The 20,529-nt window shown below is 43.1% G+C and overlaps 2 protein-coding genes across 26 annotated transcripts in view; one reads left to right on the top strand and one right to left on the bottom strand.

The window, feature by feature from the left end:
• IL17RB (interleukin 17 receptor B) overlaps window positions 1-5,177 on the top strand; it is an 18,306-nt gene extending 13,129 nt beyond the window's left edge. For 22 of the 24 annotated variants that reach the window (XM_086367509.1, XM_086367513.1, XM_086367511.1 and 19 more), the window contains one exon: window positions 1,474-5,177. In XM_086367509.1, the coding sequence (XP_086223635.1) occupies window positions 1,474-2,033 (560 nt within the window). In that variant the 3' untranslated portion in view covers window positions 2,034-5,177. The remainder of the gene's footprint in view (window positions 1-1,473) is intronic. The other 2 variants (XM_086367519.1, XM_086367516.1) reach the window with 1 other exon arrangement.
• On the bottom strand, window positions 5,014-20,529 carry ACTR8 (actin related protein 8). Of its 2 annotated transcripts, none has more exons than XR_015151539.1 (13): window positions 20,106-20,529; window positions 16,144-16,314; window positions 14,654-14,764; window positions 12,920-13,024; window positions 12,463-12,636; window positions 11,854-11,947; window positions 11,513-11,645; window positions 9,565-9,675; window positions 8,840-8,935; window positions 8,075-8,215; window positions 6,868-7,132; window positions 6,151-6,314; window positions 5,014-5,360 (listed from the first exon to the last, which is right to left on the bottom strand). XR_015151539.1 is itself a non-coding variant. In XM_086367490.1 (13 exons), the coding sequence occupies exons 1-13, from the start codon at window positions 20,517-20,519 to the stop codon at window positions 5,217-5,219; spliced, it is 2,166 nt and encodes a 721-aa protein (XP_086223616.1). In that variant the 5' UTR covers window positions 20,520-20,529; the 3' UTR covers window positions 5,014-5,216. The 2 variants fall into 2 exon arrangements, 1 of the variants encoding a protein (XP_086223616.1); XM_086367490.1 differs by lacking the exon at window positions 9,565-9,675 and adding an exon at window positions 9,717-9,870.

Here is a 20,529-nt window from a genome sequence, read left to right as displayed (position 1 = left end):
GGCATCCGGTTCCATCACTTCATGGTAAAGAGATGGGGAAACAATGGAAACAGTGACAGACTTTCTTTTCTTGGGCTCCAAAATAAATGCTGATGGTGACTGCGGCCATGAAATTAAGATGCTTGCTCCTTGGAAGAAAAGCAGTAACAAACCTAGACAGCATATTAAAAAGCAGAGACACTACTTTGCTGACAAACGTCCGTATAGTCAAAGCTATGTTTTTTCCAATAGTCATGTAGGGATGTGAAAGTTGGGCCATAAAGAAGGGTGAGCACCAAAGAACTGATGCTTTTGAACTGTGGTGTTGGAGAAGACTCTTGAGAGTCCCTCGGACTACAAGGAGATCAAACCAGTCAATCCTAAAGAAAATAAACGCTGAATATTTACTGGAAGGACTGATGCTGAAGCTGAAGCTCCAATACTTTGGTCACCTGATGGGAACAGCTGACTCATTAGAAAAGACACTAGTGCTGGGAAAGATCGAAGGCAGGAGGAAAAGGGACGACAGAGGACGAGATGGTTGGATGGCAACACTGACTCAATCGACAGGAGTTTGAGCAAACTCCGGAAGTTGGTGATGGGCAGGGAAGCCTGGCACGCTGCAGTCCATGAGGGTGGCAAAGAATTGGATACGACTGAGTGACTGAACAACAAGGATCTTGCCAACCCAAAAACAGTGAACACTTGAATGAGAAATCAGATACCAGTATTGATATAAACTGCTAGGGGGAGGCCCACTGATAACCTCTGCTTTCCCCTCCCCTCTACACACAGACATGGAAATGCAGCGTTTGAGCTGTCTGTGATGTTACAGATAGAACAAGATTAATCCCGTGTTCTTTCTTAGGTAAGCAAGCCGTATCGAACTCTGACCTTAGAAATACTTCTATTAGTGGGAATTGTTTGACCTGTATCTATTCATTACAGTAGTTTCATAACTAGCTTCCATTCTGTACCATGTATAGGACAGAATTCCAGTTGACCAGCTGAAATGACCTACCACTTAACCTTATGTAACTGTAAAGAAACCCTACCACCTACAGGTAGAAGATGGAATTACTACTGAGTTGACGCAACTCAAAACAGGATGTGAAAGGGCAGAGGTCAGCTGTCCTTTTTATGTATGGCTCTGAAAATCCTACAGTTACAACCACCCACCTGAAACAGAGTACTCTGAACCTAAATAGTTTCTGTGAATTTATGTGAAAAGGGATGGGCTTGATCAAGAGAACTCAGTGACAGGGACTTAGAAAATAAATCTTTTGCAGCATCTTTAAGGTTTAAGTACTGGTATATTTCAGATCATGTGTATGAAAGGAACTTTAGGGATATTCTCCTCTCTGGCAGTAGTAACACCTCTGATGCTCAGCCAGTGTGCCCTAGCAAGGGGTCATTTATCTGCCATGGTTTCGACAGGCGTGAAAGCCTGTTACTTGCTGTGCAGAGATGACATAATGCTTCTCTCCCCCACAGAAAGGATCAAGAAGACTTCCTTCTCAACTACCACGCTACTGCCCTCCATTAAGGTTCTTGTGGTTTACCCTTCTGAAATATGCTTCCATCACACAGTTTGTTACTTCACTGAGTTTCTTCAAAACCGCTGCAGAAGTGAAGTTATCCTTGAGAAGTGGCAGAAAAAGAAAATAGCCGAGATGGGTCCCGTGCAGTGGCTTACCACTCAGAAGCAAGCAGCGGATAAGGTCATTTTCCTTCTTTCCAATGGTAACACCACGTGCGATGGTAACTGTGACGAGAAGGAGGGCGGCCCCTGTGAGAGCTCCCGAGACCTGTTCCACCTCGCTTTTAACCTCTTCTGCAGTGATCTGAGAAGCCAGGCTCATCTGCACAAATACGTGGTGGTCTACTTCAGAGAGGGTGACATCGCAGACAGCTACAGGGCACTCAGCGTCTGCCCCACGTACCGCCTCACGAAGGACGCTACAGGTTTCTGTGCAGAGCTCCTCCGTGCCAAGCAGCATGTGTCGGTGGGGAGAAGGTCACGCGCCTGTCACTACAGCTGCTGCTCCCTGTAGCCCAGCCACGAAGCAGGAGACCCTAAAGCCTTCTGACCCCTCCAATCACAGGGAAAAAAGGGTCTGTAAGCATCTGAAGTTTACCATATAGGCTACTTGCAGGGAGGATTACAGCTGAACCCTGAACAACCCAAGGGTGCTGACCCCTCTGCAGCGGAAAATCCAGGGAGAACTTCACAGTCCATCATCTGTATCCATGGCTCAACCATCTGCAGATGTGTAGTGCATTACTTACTGAAAAAAATGCACTTAAGTGTATCTGCCCAGTTCAGACTTGTACTGTTCAAGAGTCAACCATATGTATATCTGCTTGAGCAAAAGGAATAGGGAGGATTTACAACAGGATAATTTATAAAGGAATATATACACCTTAATCTAGTAATTAAATGTTATACCAATAAAATTGTTATAAACATTACCAAAGACTGTGGCATTAAAAACGGAAACTAAATTTATAACTCTAAACCTCAATTTCATATCTAAAAATCAGGAACACTGTACAACTATAGCCACAGTGATAATCAGTAATAAAGCATTTCCCACCTGAACATCCAGTCCTGAATAGGGCATGCCCTGCAGAGTAGGTAGAACTGTTTAGCTCTGTAACTAAGTTTAATTAATGAAGGCCAAAACTGAGAGTCCTCACTAGTTCAATAACTTCTTAAGTGAAAAACCCTCTATAACACACAAAAATCTTTATAACAGACATAGGGACTAACAGGCTGCGCCGATCTTTGCTGACCATGTGCCCTACTCTGTGTGGAAACACTTCTACACCTGGTATTTGCATAGGACCCTCCCTCTGAACCAGCTGAACTAGCCTCATGTCCTACCTGACTCTTGGGCAGGGGATTTTTAACATCAACAAAATATATCACTTACAGAGCTGATGTCTACCTTCGCCCAAAGTTACCCATTAGAAGTTAACTGTCAGAATTCAGAGTTTGTTGATTATACGTAACTTTTCATGTTCAAAACAAAAATAATTCCTATGTTGAAGTTAGCCCTCTTGAAGTAATTAATTTTTTATAAATGAGTTGTTATACTGTTTTACTTAAGTAAAAAAACAGAATCTACCTTGGCATTACAGAACATAGAGATGGGTGGCATTTTAAGTCTTCCAGTTTTTTTTACTTTTCTCAAAGCATCTTTTCCTTAATGCAGAAGTCACGAAAGTCGGTTATATTACCATTTGTATTTCTCTAGGAAAGCCTGTCTCTCTCACACAGTGCAAGCCTGCATCTGCTCTAGAGTGTGGATCAGTCTCAGGTGGACGGCTGTTAAAATGTTTTGTCGCGTATCCCTAAAGGGCCATGCCACTCCTCTGATACATGCCTCGCTGCTGCTGCTGCTAAGTCGCTTCAGTCGTGGCCGACCCTGTGCGACCCCATAGACGGCAGCCCACCAGCCTCCCCCGTCCCTTGGATTCTCCAGGCAAGAACACTGGAGTGGGTTGCCATTTCCTTCTCCAACACATGAAAGTCAAAAGTGAAAGTGAAGTCGCTCAGTTGTGTCCGACTCTTAGCGACCCCATGGACTGCAGCCTACCAGGCTCCTCCGTCCATGGGATTTTCCAGGCGAGAGTACTGAGTGGGGTGCCACTGCCTTCTCCGGATACATATCTTACAAAGACCAAAAAAAGAAGCAGAGTGTACAGCTTCACAAGCAAATAATTAGTAATGCCTGAGGCAAAACAGTTAATGTGGTAAAGCTCACTTACTTGTCGTGTTCAGTTTGCATGGTGCTTTTAAGTGCTGATAGTAAAAAATGGACATGACCTATGTCAAAACATGGACCAGAAACCAAGTTCCTCTGAATCAACCTCTACCAGTTTTAAGAGCAAATTGCTATTATGTGAAGAGCTATTATAAACAGAATTCATTATGCTTTTAGAACTAGGTAGCTAGTATTAAATTGTGTGGAAACAATCCAGAAATGTAAAATCATAGTGTATAAACTTAATTAAAAATTAAAAATAAAAATTAAAATAGCATACAGTTTTCAGATTGAGGGCAAGCATCCCAAAGAAGAGAAGCAAGTTAAAATTTTGTCACATTGGCAGGCTCTTCTTTGTTTCCAACCTGCTGAGCACACACTCAAGATAATCCTATTTATTTAAAATACTCTAATATTTCTCCATGTCCTAAACTTCCAGCCATCCTTTTTTTTTTTTTGGCCCAAATGTTTACGGGGTCTTACTGCCCTGACCAAGGATTGAACCTATGATCATAGCAGTGAATGCGCTGACTCCTAACCAGTGGACCGCCAGGGAAAGCTCCCAACCATCCTTGTTTCTGTATTCCACTGGCCTGAGTCTCTTACCTTCACCTACTTTTTCTTTCTGCCAGTCCCACCCCCAGCCCCAGTTCTAGAGATCATACTGAACAAGAAGTACTCTGAGAACTTTCACTTGTTTTTCAGGTCAAGGAAGACTGAGGAGCTACTGATTAAGTTAGTAATTATGACAGGTATCTTGTCTAAATTATATATAAACCATTTCTATTTGGCTTTAGGAAGAAAATGAGTTTGCCTTTTCTGTTTCTGTTCTGGTCAAATAGTGACTGGTTTCCTTTCCCAAGCCCACCCCAGATCATGTGGGTAACAAAAGCCAACCAGCCCAACCTTAAATCTTTGCTCTGGAAATCTGGACCTGAATGGGCCCCGCTACTTTTTGTAATCCAAGAGAAAAATTTAAAAATGGAAAGAAACAACAACAAAAATACCTTTTTTCCCCCAAGGAATTTTAGCAGCATACAGAAGTCATGACATACGTTTATGCTATACAAGAGGGAAAATGTGTAATCAGACATTTCTCACAATTCAGGTACTCACACACCCACCCCTCATGGGTACCCGAGACTGCCTAACACTCAGAAGTCAACCTAAAGGAAGGGCTTCACCACCTGAGAGCCACTCTACTGCAGCAACAGACATCATCGGGAGTCTGAGACCCCGAGGAAGAGCAGGAAAATTCACCACGGAAGACTAAGTTCATATTTATTCTCAAATGTCCTGACTACAAAAGCAGCTTATTTTTTTACACCAATGTAATGTGTTCAACCAAAAAAAGTTAAGATTCCTTTATTTTCATGAAACTGAAAAGCACCTAAGTCAATAAATTATACTAAGTCTTTTATACCACAAGGTCTGTGTTGGTCTTCAACAGCGACTTTTCTGTCCATCTCACCACACGAAAGCAGCTCGCTCTCGTAGCATGCGGACGCCAAAGCGCTGCCACTCTCTCTGATAAATCCACAGTTCCTGTGTGGTATCCAAACAAGCCAACACTGCCCCTCCTTTCCAGGCAATCAGCCGGGGATCCATGTCCTAGAGAAGAAATGACAAAGATATTTCAATGAAAACGGACAAGACATATACTTAATCATTTACTGGAATTTAGGGGCAGACTCATGCAGGACCTATGAACTAACCACAGATATTTTCTATTTCAGTTCACAAGAAAATTTTTTGGTTTTTATTACTGAAGATGCTATTATTCACTACTTACTATTATTCCACTAATAGTCCCTATAGGCCAGACCATTTCTAAGGAAATAACTTATTTTGAAATTTGAGTGGAATGAATATATCCCATAACCTCTCCCTCTGAATGAATCTCCCTCTGAATGAGAATTAAACAGAAATATTCCCCGGAATTGTCAGTGAGAATGATAAAATACAGACACAATCTGTTTCTAAATTGCTGTGTTTATGGTTTCCATGACAGTTCAAACCAAAAAGATCCTTGAAGATCACCTGGTCTAGGGCCCAGCAGATTCTCAATACGAAAGAGATGAAAATGGACTTGTTCTAGTTGACAGTGTGAGTACAGTCAGTCTTCTCCTTGCCCACCCCGTCCTTTGACAAAGTCAGAAGTCGGTCATGCTGATCTGGAGAACACAGCAGGGACTGAAAGCCAGTAATCCAGTCCCTGAGTCCAGAGCTCCTTCCACCACATCTGTGTGACCTGCTGAAAGTCATTTTTCTACTTGCCCCAAGCCCTCGAGAGTGCCCCACACACAGCCTCATGCCTCCCAGGATTTTCTCTGTCCACATACAACTACAAATAATGCTGTTTCACTGGAAAAGAGTCTGACCTGCACCATGTACAACATACCTTGGGCCTTGTGATCACATCTACATTTTCAATAATTCGCCTGAATGAAGGTGGCATTTTATTGAGAATTCTGTGCTGCAGAAATTCTTGGGCTTTATGAAACATCAAACCACCTCCCACCACCAGGATGGAGCTGTACATCTTCTTTTTGGTTTCATCAGATGCTGAAAAGACAGAGAAATCCCTTTCATGCTTTCTCTCTGTATCTACCACCACCCTAGGCCAAGCCACCATCATCTATTGCTTGATAATGGCAGGAGCCCCTCAAAGCGCTCTCCCCCACCTATCTTCGATGATGCTACAATGCAGCCAGAGGAACCCTGCAAAGCACAAAACCTGAGCAAGCTGCTGTCCCCACACATGCCCCGCCCCCAACCCTGCTACTAGCAGGATCAGGACCTCAACCTCTAAGGGGGCTACAAAGTCCAGTGTGGTGTGTACCGGCCCCTCCCACAGCCTCACTCTGCTCCCCAGTCACACTGGCCTTTACACAGGCTGCTTCTTCTACCTAGAATGCCTTTATGTGGTAATCTGACTTGTTTTGGCCTTTGGTACTTGGTTCTATGTTCAAGAAGGCCAGGAATCAGATTCTAATACCTGACAATGGCAGCACAAAGTAGGTCCTCAATAGCTTTTGAATGAACATGCTGCAGGATAAAACTACACCCTAGCCTGAACCCCGGAACTGCCTGCTCCCGGCTCCCCAGATATGCTTACAACAGCAGTCTATGCTATGGAGGATGGCTTTATCCAGTCCCAGGGCCTTCCCTTCAAACAGCGAGATGGCAGTCTTCCTGGACATCAGTGCGGTGAGAGCCTCCTCAGAATCATTGCCAGCCATCAAACAGTCTCCCTGGGAGGGTCCCAGATCCACCTCCTGGGAATGCAGTCTTTCTGGAAGGTCAGAGGACTGGCCACGAAGGTCCCCTTCGAATCCAATGGGTTTGGATGCAGACTTCCGGTCAGCAGTAGCTTTTGCAGACTTTAAATCAATCAAAAGGAGAGTCGAATGGATGGTCCGACTATGAGAGTGATCACTGTTCTCCAGCTGGATGTCCCCTCCCCACCCCACTGCTGGACACTCTATAAAACAAAGGCCTGTCCCTGTGCCGCAGACAGAAAACACCCCACAGCGTGCAACCTAGCACCCAATCCCCGCCCTGGATAACCGGGTGGGGTGGATGCAGAAGACGAGGACATGCTAACAAACCAAGGCAACCCCAGGCTGGCAGGGCAGACCACAGAACTTTCCTAATATTGGCTGGATTTTAAGACTGAAATGTTGACGTTGATGAACTATTCCCCCCTGAGTTTTTGAGTATAGTTATTTCAGTGGAATTCTTGGGCCAGTGGCTGTCATGGGTCCTCATTTTCAGACCTTATCTAAGCAATCTCATGCTCAGTTTTGGGACAGGAACAAAGACCAGAGCAGGTTTACAGCCCTCTTCTCTCCATCATGAGCTGCTGTTTCACTGGCAGATAAGAGCTTTACTTTGTGCCCCTGCAGCAGACATCCTACAACTAGGATCAGCTCTGGACAAAGGCATTCAGTTCCTTGCCTGTGCCTACCCACCTTTCATGTGATAATTTAAAAACAGGTGAGAAAAAAAATAGGTGAGATTTTACTGAAAATACTACTGAGCAAATATTCAAAAGAGGAAAAGTTCAGAAATAATACACACCAAAAGGGAAGCATCATCATTAAATTAACTTTTACATGTGTGGAGTAGTATTCTGAAAATAGATGTGTGCTGAACAAAGAAATCTGCCATCTGGATTTTAAATGTAGACTTCATCTATGGTCCTAAAAACAGTATCAGCTGTAGCATACTGTCAGACTGCAGTCATTGCAACGATCCATTAAGTGTGGGCAAACCTCTCTCAGGCACAAAACTATCTCCTGTGACCCCGAATTACCGCAGACCTGTTCCTGCTTGCTCTGCGTGGCCAGCAGGTACTGTTCATCGTGAGGATCCTCAGGGTCACCCTGGGATCTGTGCTGTAAAGTTGTCATTTTCTGTCCAACGATTCCAAAAGTTGCTGGATAAAACAAAGCCATTGGAGCCTGGGTGGGGACGGAAAAGAATGACCAATCAAGGCTACTGCCTCCTGAAAAAACTGACCCGTTAAATAAATTGTGTCCTTCCAAAAACAAAACTGGCAGGTCAGATCCTGTAAGCTGGATTGGGTAAGCATTCTCTTTTGGAAGGAGCATTATTTCTTCAGTGTGTAATGGGCTTCATCACCAAACTGAATGGGTGATGTAACACCTGAGAGAGTAATCTCAAAGTGAATGCAAAATACGTGCCTAGTAAACTACACGTAAGTCTGGGTGAACTCTGGGAGTTGGTGATGGACAGGGAAGCCTGGTGTGCTGCGATTCATGGGGTCGCAAAGAGTCGGACACGACTGAGCGGCCGAACTGAACTGAACTGCAACTACTTTATAATTTCCCAGAATGGTGCCTCTCTCTAAATAGCAACTCCTCACATAGTGGCTAATTAAAAAGATGGCTCAGATCTCTTCTGATCTATACTCTATCAGGGGTTTAAATGTTGGGCTAGCAGCTAATTTACATCCAGTTGGCATTCTGACTTCATGAGGTTTCCAGCAAATACACATTCTCTCAGTCTGACTGAACCTGGCTGCCTTTCTTTCTACCCATGGGAAATACACACCCATATGTTACCTGGAGTTTTTCATCTCCCAATCGAAACTGGTAAAGAAGGGCAGGGGAATCTGGATGTCGAATCTGAAACTCATGGTCCTGAAGCCCAGAGATGTCCTAAATCCGGGGAAAGATGCTGTCAGTCAATCAGGAAAAGTGCACACAAACTCTACAAATGACAAGCCTCTCTGCGGTCTAAATCTCACCCACGAAAGGGCTGCACTACAACTTTCTACCACTTCCACTGGAACTTAAAAAACAGGACTTCAACTGTACCTTGTTTCTCTTTCAACATTTCTGAAATTGCCACTATCTGTATTTCTGGTTTCTTTCATTATCAATATACACGAATACAAACAATGTCCAAACCAACAAGCAAATTCCCTCAATAACTGGGAAATGTTACCCTGTTGTACATTTCTCAAAAAATTTTTTACTCAGAATTTTATTACTCAAACAAGATTTTTTAAAAGAAGTCTACAATGAACAGTATAAAAAGGTAGCAATTCATATACACCAACGATTAAATGCTGACTGTTCACAATAGTAAGAAAGTACTTCAAATGATACCATTTTATTAACTGTCTGTAACTATGTATTTACCTGCTGCTGTTCATTACATCTAAAGGTTAATGTTTATCCTTAGAATGATCACAGATCCTAAGAAGAGAGAAATCTACTCTCTTAAGAAAAAACTAGCTGTGTTTCCCTGAGTATGAGATACTTCTGTATGGGTCTGACCTTACCAAATCTCTCACTTCTTAAGAGCTTCAGCCTCAAGGTTTTATCAACTTGGGTTGAACAGGTAGCACAGTACTGTTAATTTTTTAATTATCCTTAAACATCTTCAATTTTCCCTGAAAACAAAAATAATCAGCAATTTTGATTTTGCTCCCACCTGATCCAAATGACAAAAAGTTTCTTTAAGGTGCTGCAGAAGAAGGCAATCCATTTTATTTGTTAACTGGCATTCTCTGTAAGGGAAGCCAGCTCGCTGCATCAGCCAGTAAAAGCATCTTGACACATCAGATCCACCATATGCCAGACAGAGCCTAGAGTCAAGAGAAAAGGGCAGCTAACAAGATGCAAAGGGTGTTCCAAAAACTCAGTTAGGCACAGCAAAGCAGCAAGTTTCAAGAAATGTTGTAAGGATAAGTTTAAGAATCAAAGGGCAGAATGGATGTAAGGGAGAGAGAAAGGAAACTAGAAAAAAAACAGTGGTGAGCATCAAGTAAAAAATGCTACTTGCAAAAAAATCCAAGAGACAGAATACACATTAAGTCCAGCTCATTTCTAGGTCCATATGTATAGCATATGACAGCTGTTTGCCTATCTACGCTTACTGGCATATAGAGACGACAAGGAATAACATCATAAGGCAAATCTCTCTTGTGGGAGAAAAACTCTGAGACTACTAGCCACTCACTGAACATTTCTGCCATCTGGAGGGATCACTGCTGTGCTGTTTCAGTGGTAGAAGACCTGGGGTCCAGTGTTCTCTCTGTACTTCAAGAAGCAATGGCATTAGGTAATACAAATGAAGGAGCTCAAACAACTCAATCAGGGCTTGAGAGTGCACTGTAACCTAGGAGGTAGCAGCTTAACTTCTCTCCAGGACTGCTTAGACCCTGTTAAGTTTGTTTCTATGCCTTAAAAGTCAAACTACCTATGTGAGTGACAGGAAGAATTAAAATCATCCTGAAGCAGCCATCCTGGAAGCACAAAATGCTGCAGAGAACTGGTCATAGGCACTACCTGGTATGCTCACCTGTGCTGGGCTTGTCTCAGATAAGCAAGCTGCAAACCTGCTGGGCTAGTTACTTTATTAAATCTTCTATCAGTGATAATGTAATGAAGGGACTGGACCACCACCAAGTTACTGTTCACTGATCAAAAACAATCTGACAAGAAAAGCAAATACTCAGGAGACTCTGGTGGCCTAGTGGTTAGGATTCTGAGCTTTCACTGCGGTGGCCTAGATTCAATCCCTGGTTGGGGAACTGAGATCCCACAAGCTATGCAGGGTGGCCAAAAAAGTGAGAGAGAGAGAGAAAAGCAAATACTCAAAATGCTAGCTAGACAATTTAGACCTAAAAACCTACTGTCTCCCCTAAATGACTTGCCTATGTAAAGCTTTGCTGTGAGTGTGACTGCCACAACAGTGAAAGACACAGAGCTAACATACACACTTCTGCGGGAAAGCACACAGCACACACTAGGGCTTTCATGAACCCAATGATGTGAGCTCACACTGTTGTTGCTTTTAGTACTTAAGTCGTGTCCCAACTCTCTGTGATCCCATGGCCTGTAGCCTGCCAGGCTCCGCTGTCCATGGGATTCCCCAGGCAAGAACACTAGAGTGGGTTGCCATTTCCTTCACCAGGGAACCTTCCTGACCCAGGAACTGAACCTGTGTCTCCTGCATTGGCAGGCAGGTTCTTTACCACGGAGCCACCCAGGAAGCCTGGGCTCATCATGTCAGAGGGTTCCAACGGAACCAGTTTATAGCCTTATTATAGCAGAAATCACCAGTTTATAGCCTTGTTCAAATTCGCACTTCCACAATCTCAGTGGCTTCATTAAAAAAAAAAAAGTCAACATATAATTCCTTAAAAAAACTTCTAACTCAAGATGCTTCTAGTTGAATAGGCTGTAAAGGAAGAGGAAGCAGAGAATACCTCCCAAGCTCCTCACCGAGTGTTCCGATGAGAGACCCCATCCTCCACACAGCACACGCTTGTCTTCTGGTCTCCGACATCTACAATACACGTGCTGCTTAAGCCACTTCCAAAGGTGGCACACACAGACTCCTGATGGACCACAATCCCTGAAAAACAAAAGGCAGAGGGGTGATCAGCTGGGGAGCAGGGAAGATCCTATAACAAATATCTAGTTAAAGTCTAGGAACCCCCAGGCAAGCATCAATGACCTTCCCAGAATAAGCATTTCAGTCAAGCAGTGAATTAAATCAACTGTGTCAGGAAAAAACAAAACACTCTCATTTCAGGCAGGTTTCCCTGGAATAACAGACATACCTGAAAAACCCATCTTCATTAGGATCATATTCACTAATTCTTTCACATGCTGTTTATTATAGATATCAGGAATTAACAAGATACATCTATAATACTAAAAAGAAGAACAAAGGAGAAAAAGATTAAATGGTTAATATTCAAATCAGGTCAAAACAAATTTCACCACACTTGTCCTCAGAGAGAATTCTCTCTAAAGCAGCGGCAGCAATGGCTAGAGGCCCAAAGTAAAAGCTCAAAGCTCTCTGCTATCTTTTAGGTTTTATATTAAAAAAAAAAAAAAAAAGTTGAAGTTTTGTGGACCTTTTATTCCTTTTGAATTATTTAAAACTTGTAAAATGAAAAATAAGACAACTGATGTGTCCAAAAAAGGTCCAGAGAGAACGTATAAACATGAGCAAGTTTGCTGCCTGCAGAGCAACAGAAATACCAAAAACCAAACAAAATGAGGGAAAAAAAGAAAGCACCAGATGGGAATTTAGTGAAGGAAAAGGATATCCTTAACACCTTAAAGTGGAGACGGCTTCAAGGACACTGTCTTACAAAGAACAGTGTACTTTTATTGACCAAGAATTTCTAAAGACAATCCAGTAACTTGGAATTTCCATTTACCTTTAAATCTTTCAGTGGGATTTCCAAGTATTTTTGTATTGCATGAGACCATATTACTTCAATATCTGCCAGAACAGCTGTAAGAGAGCCCCCAGGTCCTGGGTGAATATTTAACTGACCTCTTCTGATAGGCCAGTGAATATTATAACAGTCCAAAGGATTAACATACAGGGCCTGGAAATGATGGAGAGATGAATACATTGTTAGAACTCTTCTCTCAGGGTTTCCCAGATTCACATTCAAAAACCAAAGGCCAGAAGTTATCATTAACATTTGCTGACTGTTCTCATGTTGAGAGTGGAGTGTCTAATATCTTAGGAGCCAGTGTGACTATCTGTTCCTCAGGGTAAGATTACAGAATGCTTGGGAACAACCAGAACTGGGTGGCAAAGCACACTGATTTTATAAATAGGACCTCCATTTTCTTCTTCCATTTCACTGTAAACAAGTCTCCTACCTCTTCTCCCACCAAAAACTCAGGGTGATGAGATGTGTTTGTCCACTTATTTCCAGAGCAGTGATCTAAAATCGCGGGTCGCATCTGCTTATTGTAGGAACGTGCCTGAAACAAAGGAACATCAGAAAATTCTCTGAGTCTATGCAAGAAAAAAAGGGGCTGTCCTCTTCTCCTCTCACAGAATAGATATAGTGGCAAATTTTAATAATGAATCCAAGATCGATGCAAAATAGGGATTGGTCACAAGTGGACTCTCCTGCCCTTTTCCACAACCTTGATTTTTCCCATCATGTTAACCCTCAGGCTGTGATTCACAGCCAGTCTAAAATGAATATTGCACTCTGCTGAAACGTGAACATAAATTTATATATTTGGTTAACCAAACAGTTCATTTGGTTTTTTTCTGTAAGACAGCTCAAGTAGCAGTTAGCTGTCTTTAACTTTATTCAAAACAACTGTTAGATTATGTTGTGACAGCTGTAACATCAGTGTGCATTTAAAACAAAAACTTGTCAAAACGGGTGAATTTTTGTGTAGCCATCTTAATATTGATGATGGGGGGAAAAGGGCAACATTTTCTGCATAGTATGCTTTGTTATTTCAAAAAAGGTAAAAATGCAAAAAAAGATATGTGCAGTAATATGGAGAAGGTGCTATGACTTATCGAATGTGTCAAAAGTGGTTTGCAAAGTTTTGCACTGGAGATTCCTCACTGGACAATGCTCCCTGGTCCAGTAGACCAGTGAAGTTGATAGAAATCAAACTGAGACATTACTTGAGAATAATCAACATTGTACCATGCAAGAGAGAGCCAACATACTGAAAATATCCCAATCGAGCAATGAGTAATATTTGTACCAGCTTGGTTATTTTAACTGCTTTGATGTGGGATTGAAAGGGAGTCCTGTATTATGGTCTCCTGGAAAACCAAATGATTCATTCCAACAAGTACTGCTTCCAATCAGACCAACTGAAAGAAGCACTCATTGAAAAGCATCCAGAATTAGTCAACAGAAAATGCACAGTCTTCCATCAGGATAATGTAAGACCACATGTTTTTCTATATGGAAAAACTACGACAGCTTGGATGGGAATTTCTGATTCATCCACTGTTTTCACCAGACACTGCACCTTTAGATTTCCATTTATTTTATTCACAAAATTTTTAGTGAAAAAAATTTCAGATCCCTGGAAGTCTGTAAAAGGCACTTAGAACAGTTCTTTGCTCAGAAAGATAAAAAATTTGGGGAAGACAGAATTATGAAGTTGCTTGAAAAACAGTAGAAGGCAGCGGAACAAAACAGTGAACACGTTGTTCAGTAAAGTTCTTGGTAAAAATGAACAATTTGTCTTTTATTTTTACTTAAAAACTGAAGGAACTTTTTGGACACAGACTCGTGTCCATCCCCAGCAGTACTGGTTTATCACACTAAAAGGACAAACGTGTAAGAATACAGCTTCTCATCAAGATGCTGGAATAATATACTCAAGACTCACAGGTAACTAAATTTTCATCAACTTGACGTAAGAAACACTACCTTACAAATTGGCTTGCCTAGACTTTTGTAACACCAATTTAGGTATTCTGCAGGTGGTTATAAATGGTTTTCTTTCCTTTTTAAAGAAAATCCCATCTTTAATAATTTGCATAATGAAATAGGGAGTGCCCACGAATGGTTACGACATAATAGCAGTGGTCAGGGAATGAATCTGAACAAAGAGCTGAGACCCAACCTGCTCAGGGGACACAGGAATCCGTCTGGTGCCATTCGACATCTTTTTAGACCATATTGCTTGGTCCACCATTTTAAGGCCATTTTGCCTTTGTTCGTTACTTTCAGGTTTCTGGCAGAAAAGAAACAGTGATGAACAGCATCAATGATTTAGTGAAAAAGAGAAAGTAACAGCAAAATACTAATTTAATCTAGCAAGAGGAAATGCTCCCTCATCAACAAGCTTGTCCTTCACTATGTCACATATGTTAACCCTAAGAATACAAAGTAACCTTTTTATTATTTATTTAAAAAAAAATCAGAAAAGCACCATCACCATAAACCAACTATTGCAAATTTCTATACCTCAAGGGACTTTTGACTTAATATCAGAGCATAGCATACTTTAAACTTACCAAGTATTTCAAGACTCTTCCATATATTGATAGAATTTTCACGCTTACAATTTTATAGCAATATTTTTTCCTACATGTGTTATTTCACTTAGTTAATGAGTATTCAAGTTACTGTGATATTGAAAAGAACATTCCATAAATACTTTTGAAAAGATTATTTTATTTTCTTTCTATTTTTACTCCAGAGATTTAGTCCCTAAGATAGAATTAGAAGATCCAGGATATAAGTGAGTTTTAAACCCTTACATTGTCAAGTTATAGTTAAGCTTAAAAATGGACTTAAGGATGGTTTGCTAGTTATGCTAGAAAAGGAAACCCTAAGGCCTACTATCAGAGTTATAGAAACTACAAGTTCCTAAAACTACCCTTGATTTAAAGCTTAAAAATGGATTATAATGTTATATACATATTCAATACCTATCATGAAAAATTTTCCTGTTAATTATCACCTGCAAAATAGGACACTTACTGCATCCTAAGTAAATGACCCCAAGGACATATTTACTTTTTGCCTTTAAATTATGATTTAACCTAAGATTATAACAAGTACTTATTGGAGGAATTCAATTTGCTACAGATTGAAAAAATAAGCTCAATATAAAATCTAAATATCTGGAAGAAAAAATACAGCAGTCAGTTAACAGACACCTGGATGCATCATTTTAAGAAAGTGACAATTCTGTATCCTCCACTAAAAATCAGCTTCTTCAATACCCAATTCATCCTGATGGGTTATAAAAATTAATTTTCTTTTGTTACAATTATTTCTGTACAATCTGAAATTGCTAGCTCTGATAAAAAATTATATTTGTAACCCTGAACAATGTCATTATGTTAAGATACATTAAAGCTATGAAGATGTTGCTCAAGATTACGCCATACACTGAGTATCTAAGCCCTCCCAAGGCGACAGCCTTGGGCTTTTGCTCCAGGTCCTACATTTTGTGTGTGTGTGGTGTTTTGTTTTGTCCATACAGCATGACTTGTGGGATCTTAGTTCCCTGACCAGGGACTGAACTTGGCCCCTTGGCAGCAAAAGTGGAGTCTTAACCCCTGGACTGCCGGGGCACCCCTCCAGGTCCTCACCCTGACTTACGTTTAGTCCCTCCCTGAGCAGCCAGCTGTCCTTGTACAGTGGCTGCCCCTGTTGTTTGTGTCTTCGTGCAATGACGTGAGGAACGCTGGCAGGAAGTGTGTCTGTGGCTCGACCAATCCTCAGAGTTGTGGAACCTGGATGTATGACAACGATGAAGTTGCTCTGGATTTGCTGTAAATATAAAACATAGGAGTGTGACTTTAGAAAATAATATAGATGGTAACAGACTTAAAGACGTTAGTTTCCTGTAATGACTATCAAACTCATTTTGTATCTGTGTTTCGAGGGTCTGACTCATGGCACAAAGGTCAACACATCTTTGTTTAAATGAATGAAATCCTAAGTACCCAGTGCAAATCAAGCTATGATTTGAGGGTGTTTCTGTGCCAAGCACTACAGGTACAATGATGACAAGGACAAAGTCCCAGCCACTAGAGAACTTTCCATTTACTAAAGAAGACAAATAAGGAATAAGAGTGTGGGGAATACTATGACTCGTGAAGTGCTGGGTTCCCTAAATCTGAACACCTAAAGATCCTTGTTAAAAAAAAACAAAATAAAAAGACCCTAAGGCTTCACTACAAACTTTCTGATTCAGAATCTCCTGGGAGAGACAGCCTGCTGCTGCTGCTGCTAAGTCACTTCAGTCATGTCCGACTCTGTGCGACCCCATAGACGGCAGCCCACCAGGCTCTCCCATCCCTGGGATTCTCCAGGCAAGAACACTGGAGTGGGTTTCCATTTCCTTCTCCAATGCATGAAAGTGAAAATTGAAAGTGAAGTTGTGTCCGACCCTCAGCGACCCCATGGACTGCAGCCTACCAGGCTCCTTCATCCATGGGATTTTCCAGGCAAGAGTACTGGAGTGGGGTGCCATTGCCTTCTCTGAGAGACAGCCTAGGAATCTGCAATTTACAAAAGCTCCTGAGGTAATCAATATCATCGCTCAGCTATGACAACATTGGTTGAGTAGGTGAGGGAAGAAATGTAGTATTAGAACAGAATCACTGTTTTCTAATGCTGGAAAGTAAGGCTCAATACAGGAACCACTTTCGAGAATGAGCATAAACTGTATTTTGGTCACTGTTTTTTAAATACGTTACCCTTACTGACTCTGTGCTATTTACCTGATCTGGTAAGAGTTTGGAGTTAAAAGGCCGGAGTTCACAATTCTATCCTCGGATGTCTGCCTTTCACCACCCATTCTTGGGCGACAGTCACCAAGGACTGACCAAGGAGCACAAATTGAGACAGTGGGCTTTTAGATCCAGATTTCTCAATGGAGAAGAACATAACCTGAGTGACTGAGGAACCTTTACCATGGAAACACGCTGAGGGACTCAGGGGGGACTCAAAGAGACTCCAACAGTCCTTCTGACAAATGGATGCCTGCATTGAGAATGGCCTTTCCAGCACGACTCCTCAGCCAGCACCTAGTCCGTTCCACCCATTGGCTACAGTTGTGTCTTCCTGGCCTGCCCCCTTTCAAAACATTTCTGTAACTTGTTGGTAAGATACAGTTCAGAACATCCAAGATCAGGACCCTGCTTATTTCTCTAGCTTTACTCTAGAACTACTTCCTTTTCAGTCTCTTTGGTCTTCCAAATCCAGATGTCTCCTGATTTCTTAGCTTACAGTGCTGACCTTCAGGCCTGCACAAAGGCACTTCCTTTTGTCTGCAGTGTTCTTTCTCCCTTTTAAATCTTACTCTTCCCTTCAGGTGTTAAGTTAACTGTCATTAGACCAGGCGTGTTTGTCCTGCTGTAATAAAATCTTAGGGCACCCCTCCTTTTCATGACACTTGTCATTCTTACAATGATTTACTGACTGCTCTCCCAGAAGACAAAACCTTCATGTAAGAGGGGACTGTTACTGTCTCGTTCACTGCTCTATGCCCAGTGCATGGCACAGAGGTCATCTGTTGCATGGTGATGGCACCATTCTCACAAAGGCCTGATGCTATTCAGCAGACTCCTCAGGCTTTTGTGTGTTACGGCAGACAACACATATCTAGGAGACTGAGTTAAACCGACAGGGCTGCTTCGTAGTCCCCCAGGCTCCTCTGTCCATGGGGTTTCCCAGGCAAGAATACTGGAGTAGGTTGCCATTTCCTTCTCCAGGTGATCTTCCAGACCCAGGGATCAAACCTGCGTCTCCTGCTTGGCAGGCTGATTCTTTACCAATGAGTTACCTGGGAAGCCTGCTGTAGGGGACACCTGTACCCCATCAATGGCACACAGTCTGCAGGACAGTGATTGGGAAGCTCTGGGGTAGTAAATACAGTTTTCCAAAGTCTGGACAAGGACTTTTTAATAATTACATATTTATTTTAACATATTAGAGTAACTAGCCAGTGAATCCTACATATCATTTCCTGGACGTTATTGCTTAAGAAAAGATTCAGAAGGAAAAAAAAAAAAAAAGGCATTCTGCAAATAACAGTAGAGGTGCCACAGAGGACATGCAAAAACCAAAAGGTGCTCCATGACTGACTGATGGTAAACAAATATTCCAGCAGTGGGTAAGGGCCCAGGCTCTGGATTCACAGACATGGCTTCAAATTCAGACCGTGCCACTTCTTGGCTCTGACTGAAGTTCCTACCTCAGAGAGCTACTATGAGGATTAAAAGAGTTGATCATGCAGCTCGGAGTCTGGCTAGCTCTTCCAAAGTTCCCCTTCAGAAGAGGCCACGCTCTGCCTTTTACCACTCTCATGATGACACCCCTCTTAAGATCTCCAGTCTTATTTCTTGCTCTCTCTTTTTCCCTGATTCCAGATATTCTCACCTCCAATGCTTTCCTATGCTCTCTTGGCCCAGGTCTTCTCCACAATGTTCTCCTGTCCTCACACTCCCCATGGCTAACTCCTAAATATCCTTTAGATCTTTGTCTAGGTGTCAGCTGCACAAATAGATGGTGAAAAAAATGGAAAAAGTGACAGACTTTATTTTCTTGGGCTTCAGCATCACCGCAGATGGTGATTGCAGCCATGAAATTAAAAGACGTTTGCTCCTTGGAGAAAAGCTATGACTAACCTAGAGAGCCCACGTTAAAATGCAGAGATAGGACTTTTGGTTGGACAACAAAGGTCCATATAGTCAAAGCTATGGTTTTTCCAGTAGTTATGCATGGATTTGAGAGTTGGACCATTAGAAAGCTGAGCACTGAAGAATTGATGCTTTCGAATTGTGGTGCTGGAGAAGACTCTTGAGAGTCCCTTGGACTGCAAGATCAAATCAGTCAATCCTAAAGGAAACCAACCCTGAATATTCATTGAAGGCACTGATACTGAAGCTCAAGTTCCAATACTTTGGTCACCTGATGTGAAGGGCCGACTCACTGGAAGAGACCCTGATGCTGGGAAAGATTGAAAAAAAGGAGGAGAAGGGGATGACAGGAGGAGATGGTTGGATGGCATCACCAACTCAATGCACCTGATTTTGAGCAAACTCCGGGAGATGATGAAGGACAAGGAGGCCTGGTGTGCTGCAGTCGATGCGGTCGCAAAGAATCGCACACGACGTAGCGACTGAACATCAATGGTGCTGAACAACAATGTAGCCATCCCACATCAGGCCTTGTTACCTACTGCCCCCACTCAACTGGAGCTTTCTCCTCCCGCCTCCTCCTCTCAAAGTGGGAGAATCCTAGAGAGTGGAACTGTCGTGGCCCCTACACACCATCCAGTCGGCTCCCTCAACCATATGACAGTAAAGTGACAGCCTTGTCCTGCTCTCACGGTCCGGAAGGGGCTCGTACAGCAGTTGCTGGGGGCGACCGGCGGGGACGCAGTGACCTGGCCATCTGCCCAGAGCCCTCGGAGCGAACGGGAAATGACCCCCTTGCACCACCCACCCAGGTGAGGGCCCGAAGCCTCGGGTCGGCTCGCCAGTCTCCTCCCCTCGCCCAGCTCCCCGCCCGGGCCCGGAAGCCGAGTCCGAGGCCCGCCCCCGCCGCCTCACCTCCTGCAGCGACTCCGGCACCAGCGCGGGCACGATGGGTCGCTTCACCCCGCGCTGCTCCTTCTCTTTCTCCCCGCCCTTCTCCTTCCCGTTCTCCGCCTCTCCCTTCTCCGCCTGGGTCATGTCGGCCGCCGACGCCCCTGCAGTCTCTAGCTTCAGTGACGCGACGCGAGTGCCAAAGAATTGGTCTCTGCGCAGACGATACCTCTTTGGGCGAGAGCACACAGACAAGGTGGCCGCCAGGCGTCGGCCCAGAGGATTCCGGGAAGGCGGAAGGGCGGAGGCGGAGCCGCCCGGAGCGGGCGGGGTGGGGAGTGGATTGGGCGGATGCTGATGCGATTGGTCATGGCTGCAGCGTGTCGGCCACCTACTTGTGTTTTGTGTACTTGCTGTTGAATCGGGGATACCTAGCATCTCGCTTAAA

Source organism: Bos grunniens, chromosome 22, assembly GCF_055505025.1.
Source record: "Bos grunniens cultivar Pamir isolate PY7600 chromosome 22, Bosgru_T2T1.0, whole genome shotgun sequence".
Taxonomy (NCBI): Eukaryota; Metazoa; Chordata; class Mammalia; order Artiodactyla; family Bovidae; genus Bos; species Bos grunniens.
The sequence above is the reverse complement of the archived record's forward strand: the minus strand, read 5'-3'. Positions and strand labels throughout refer to the sequence as shown.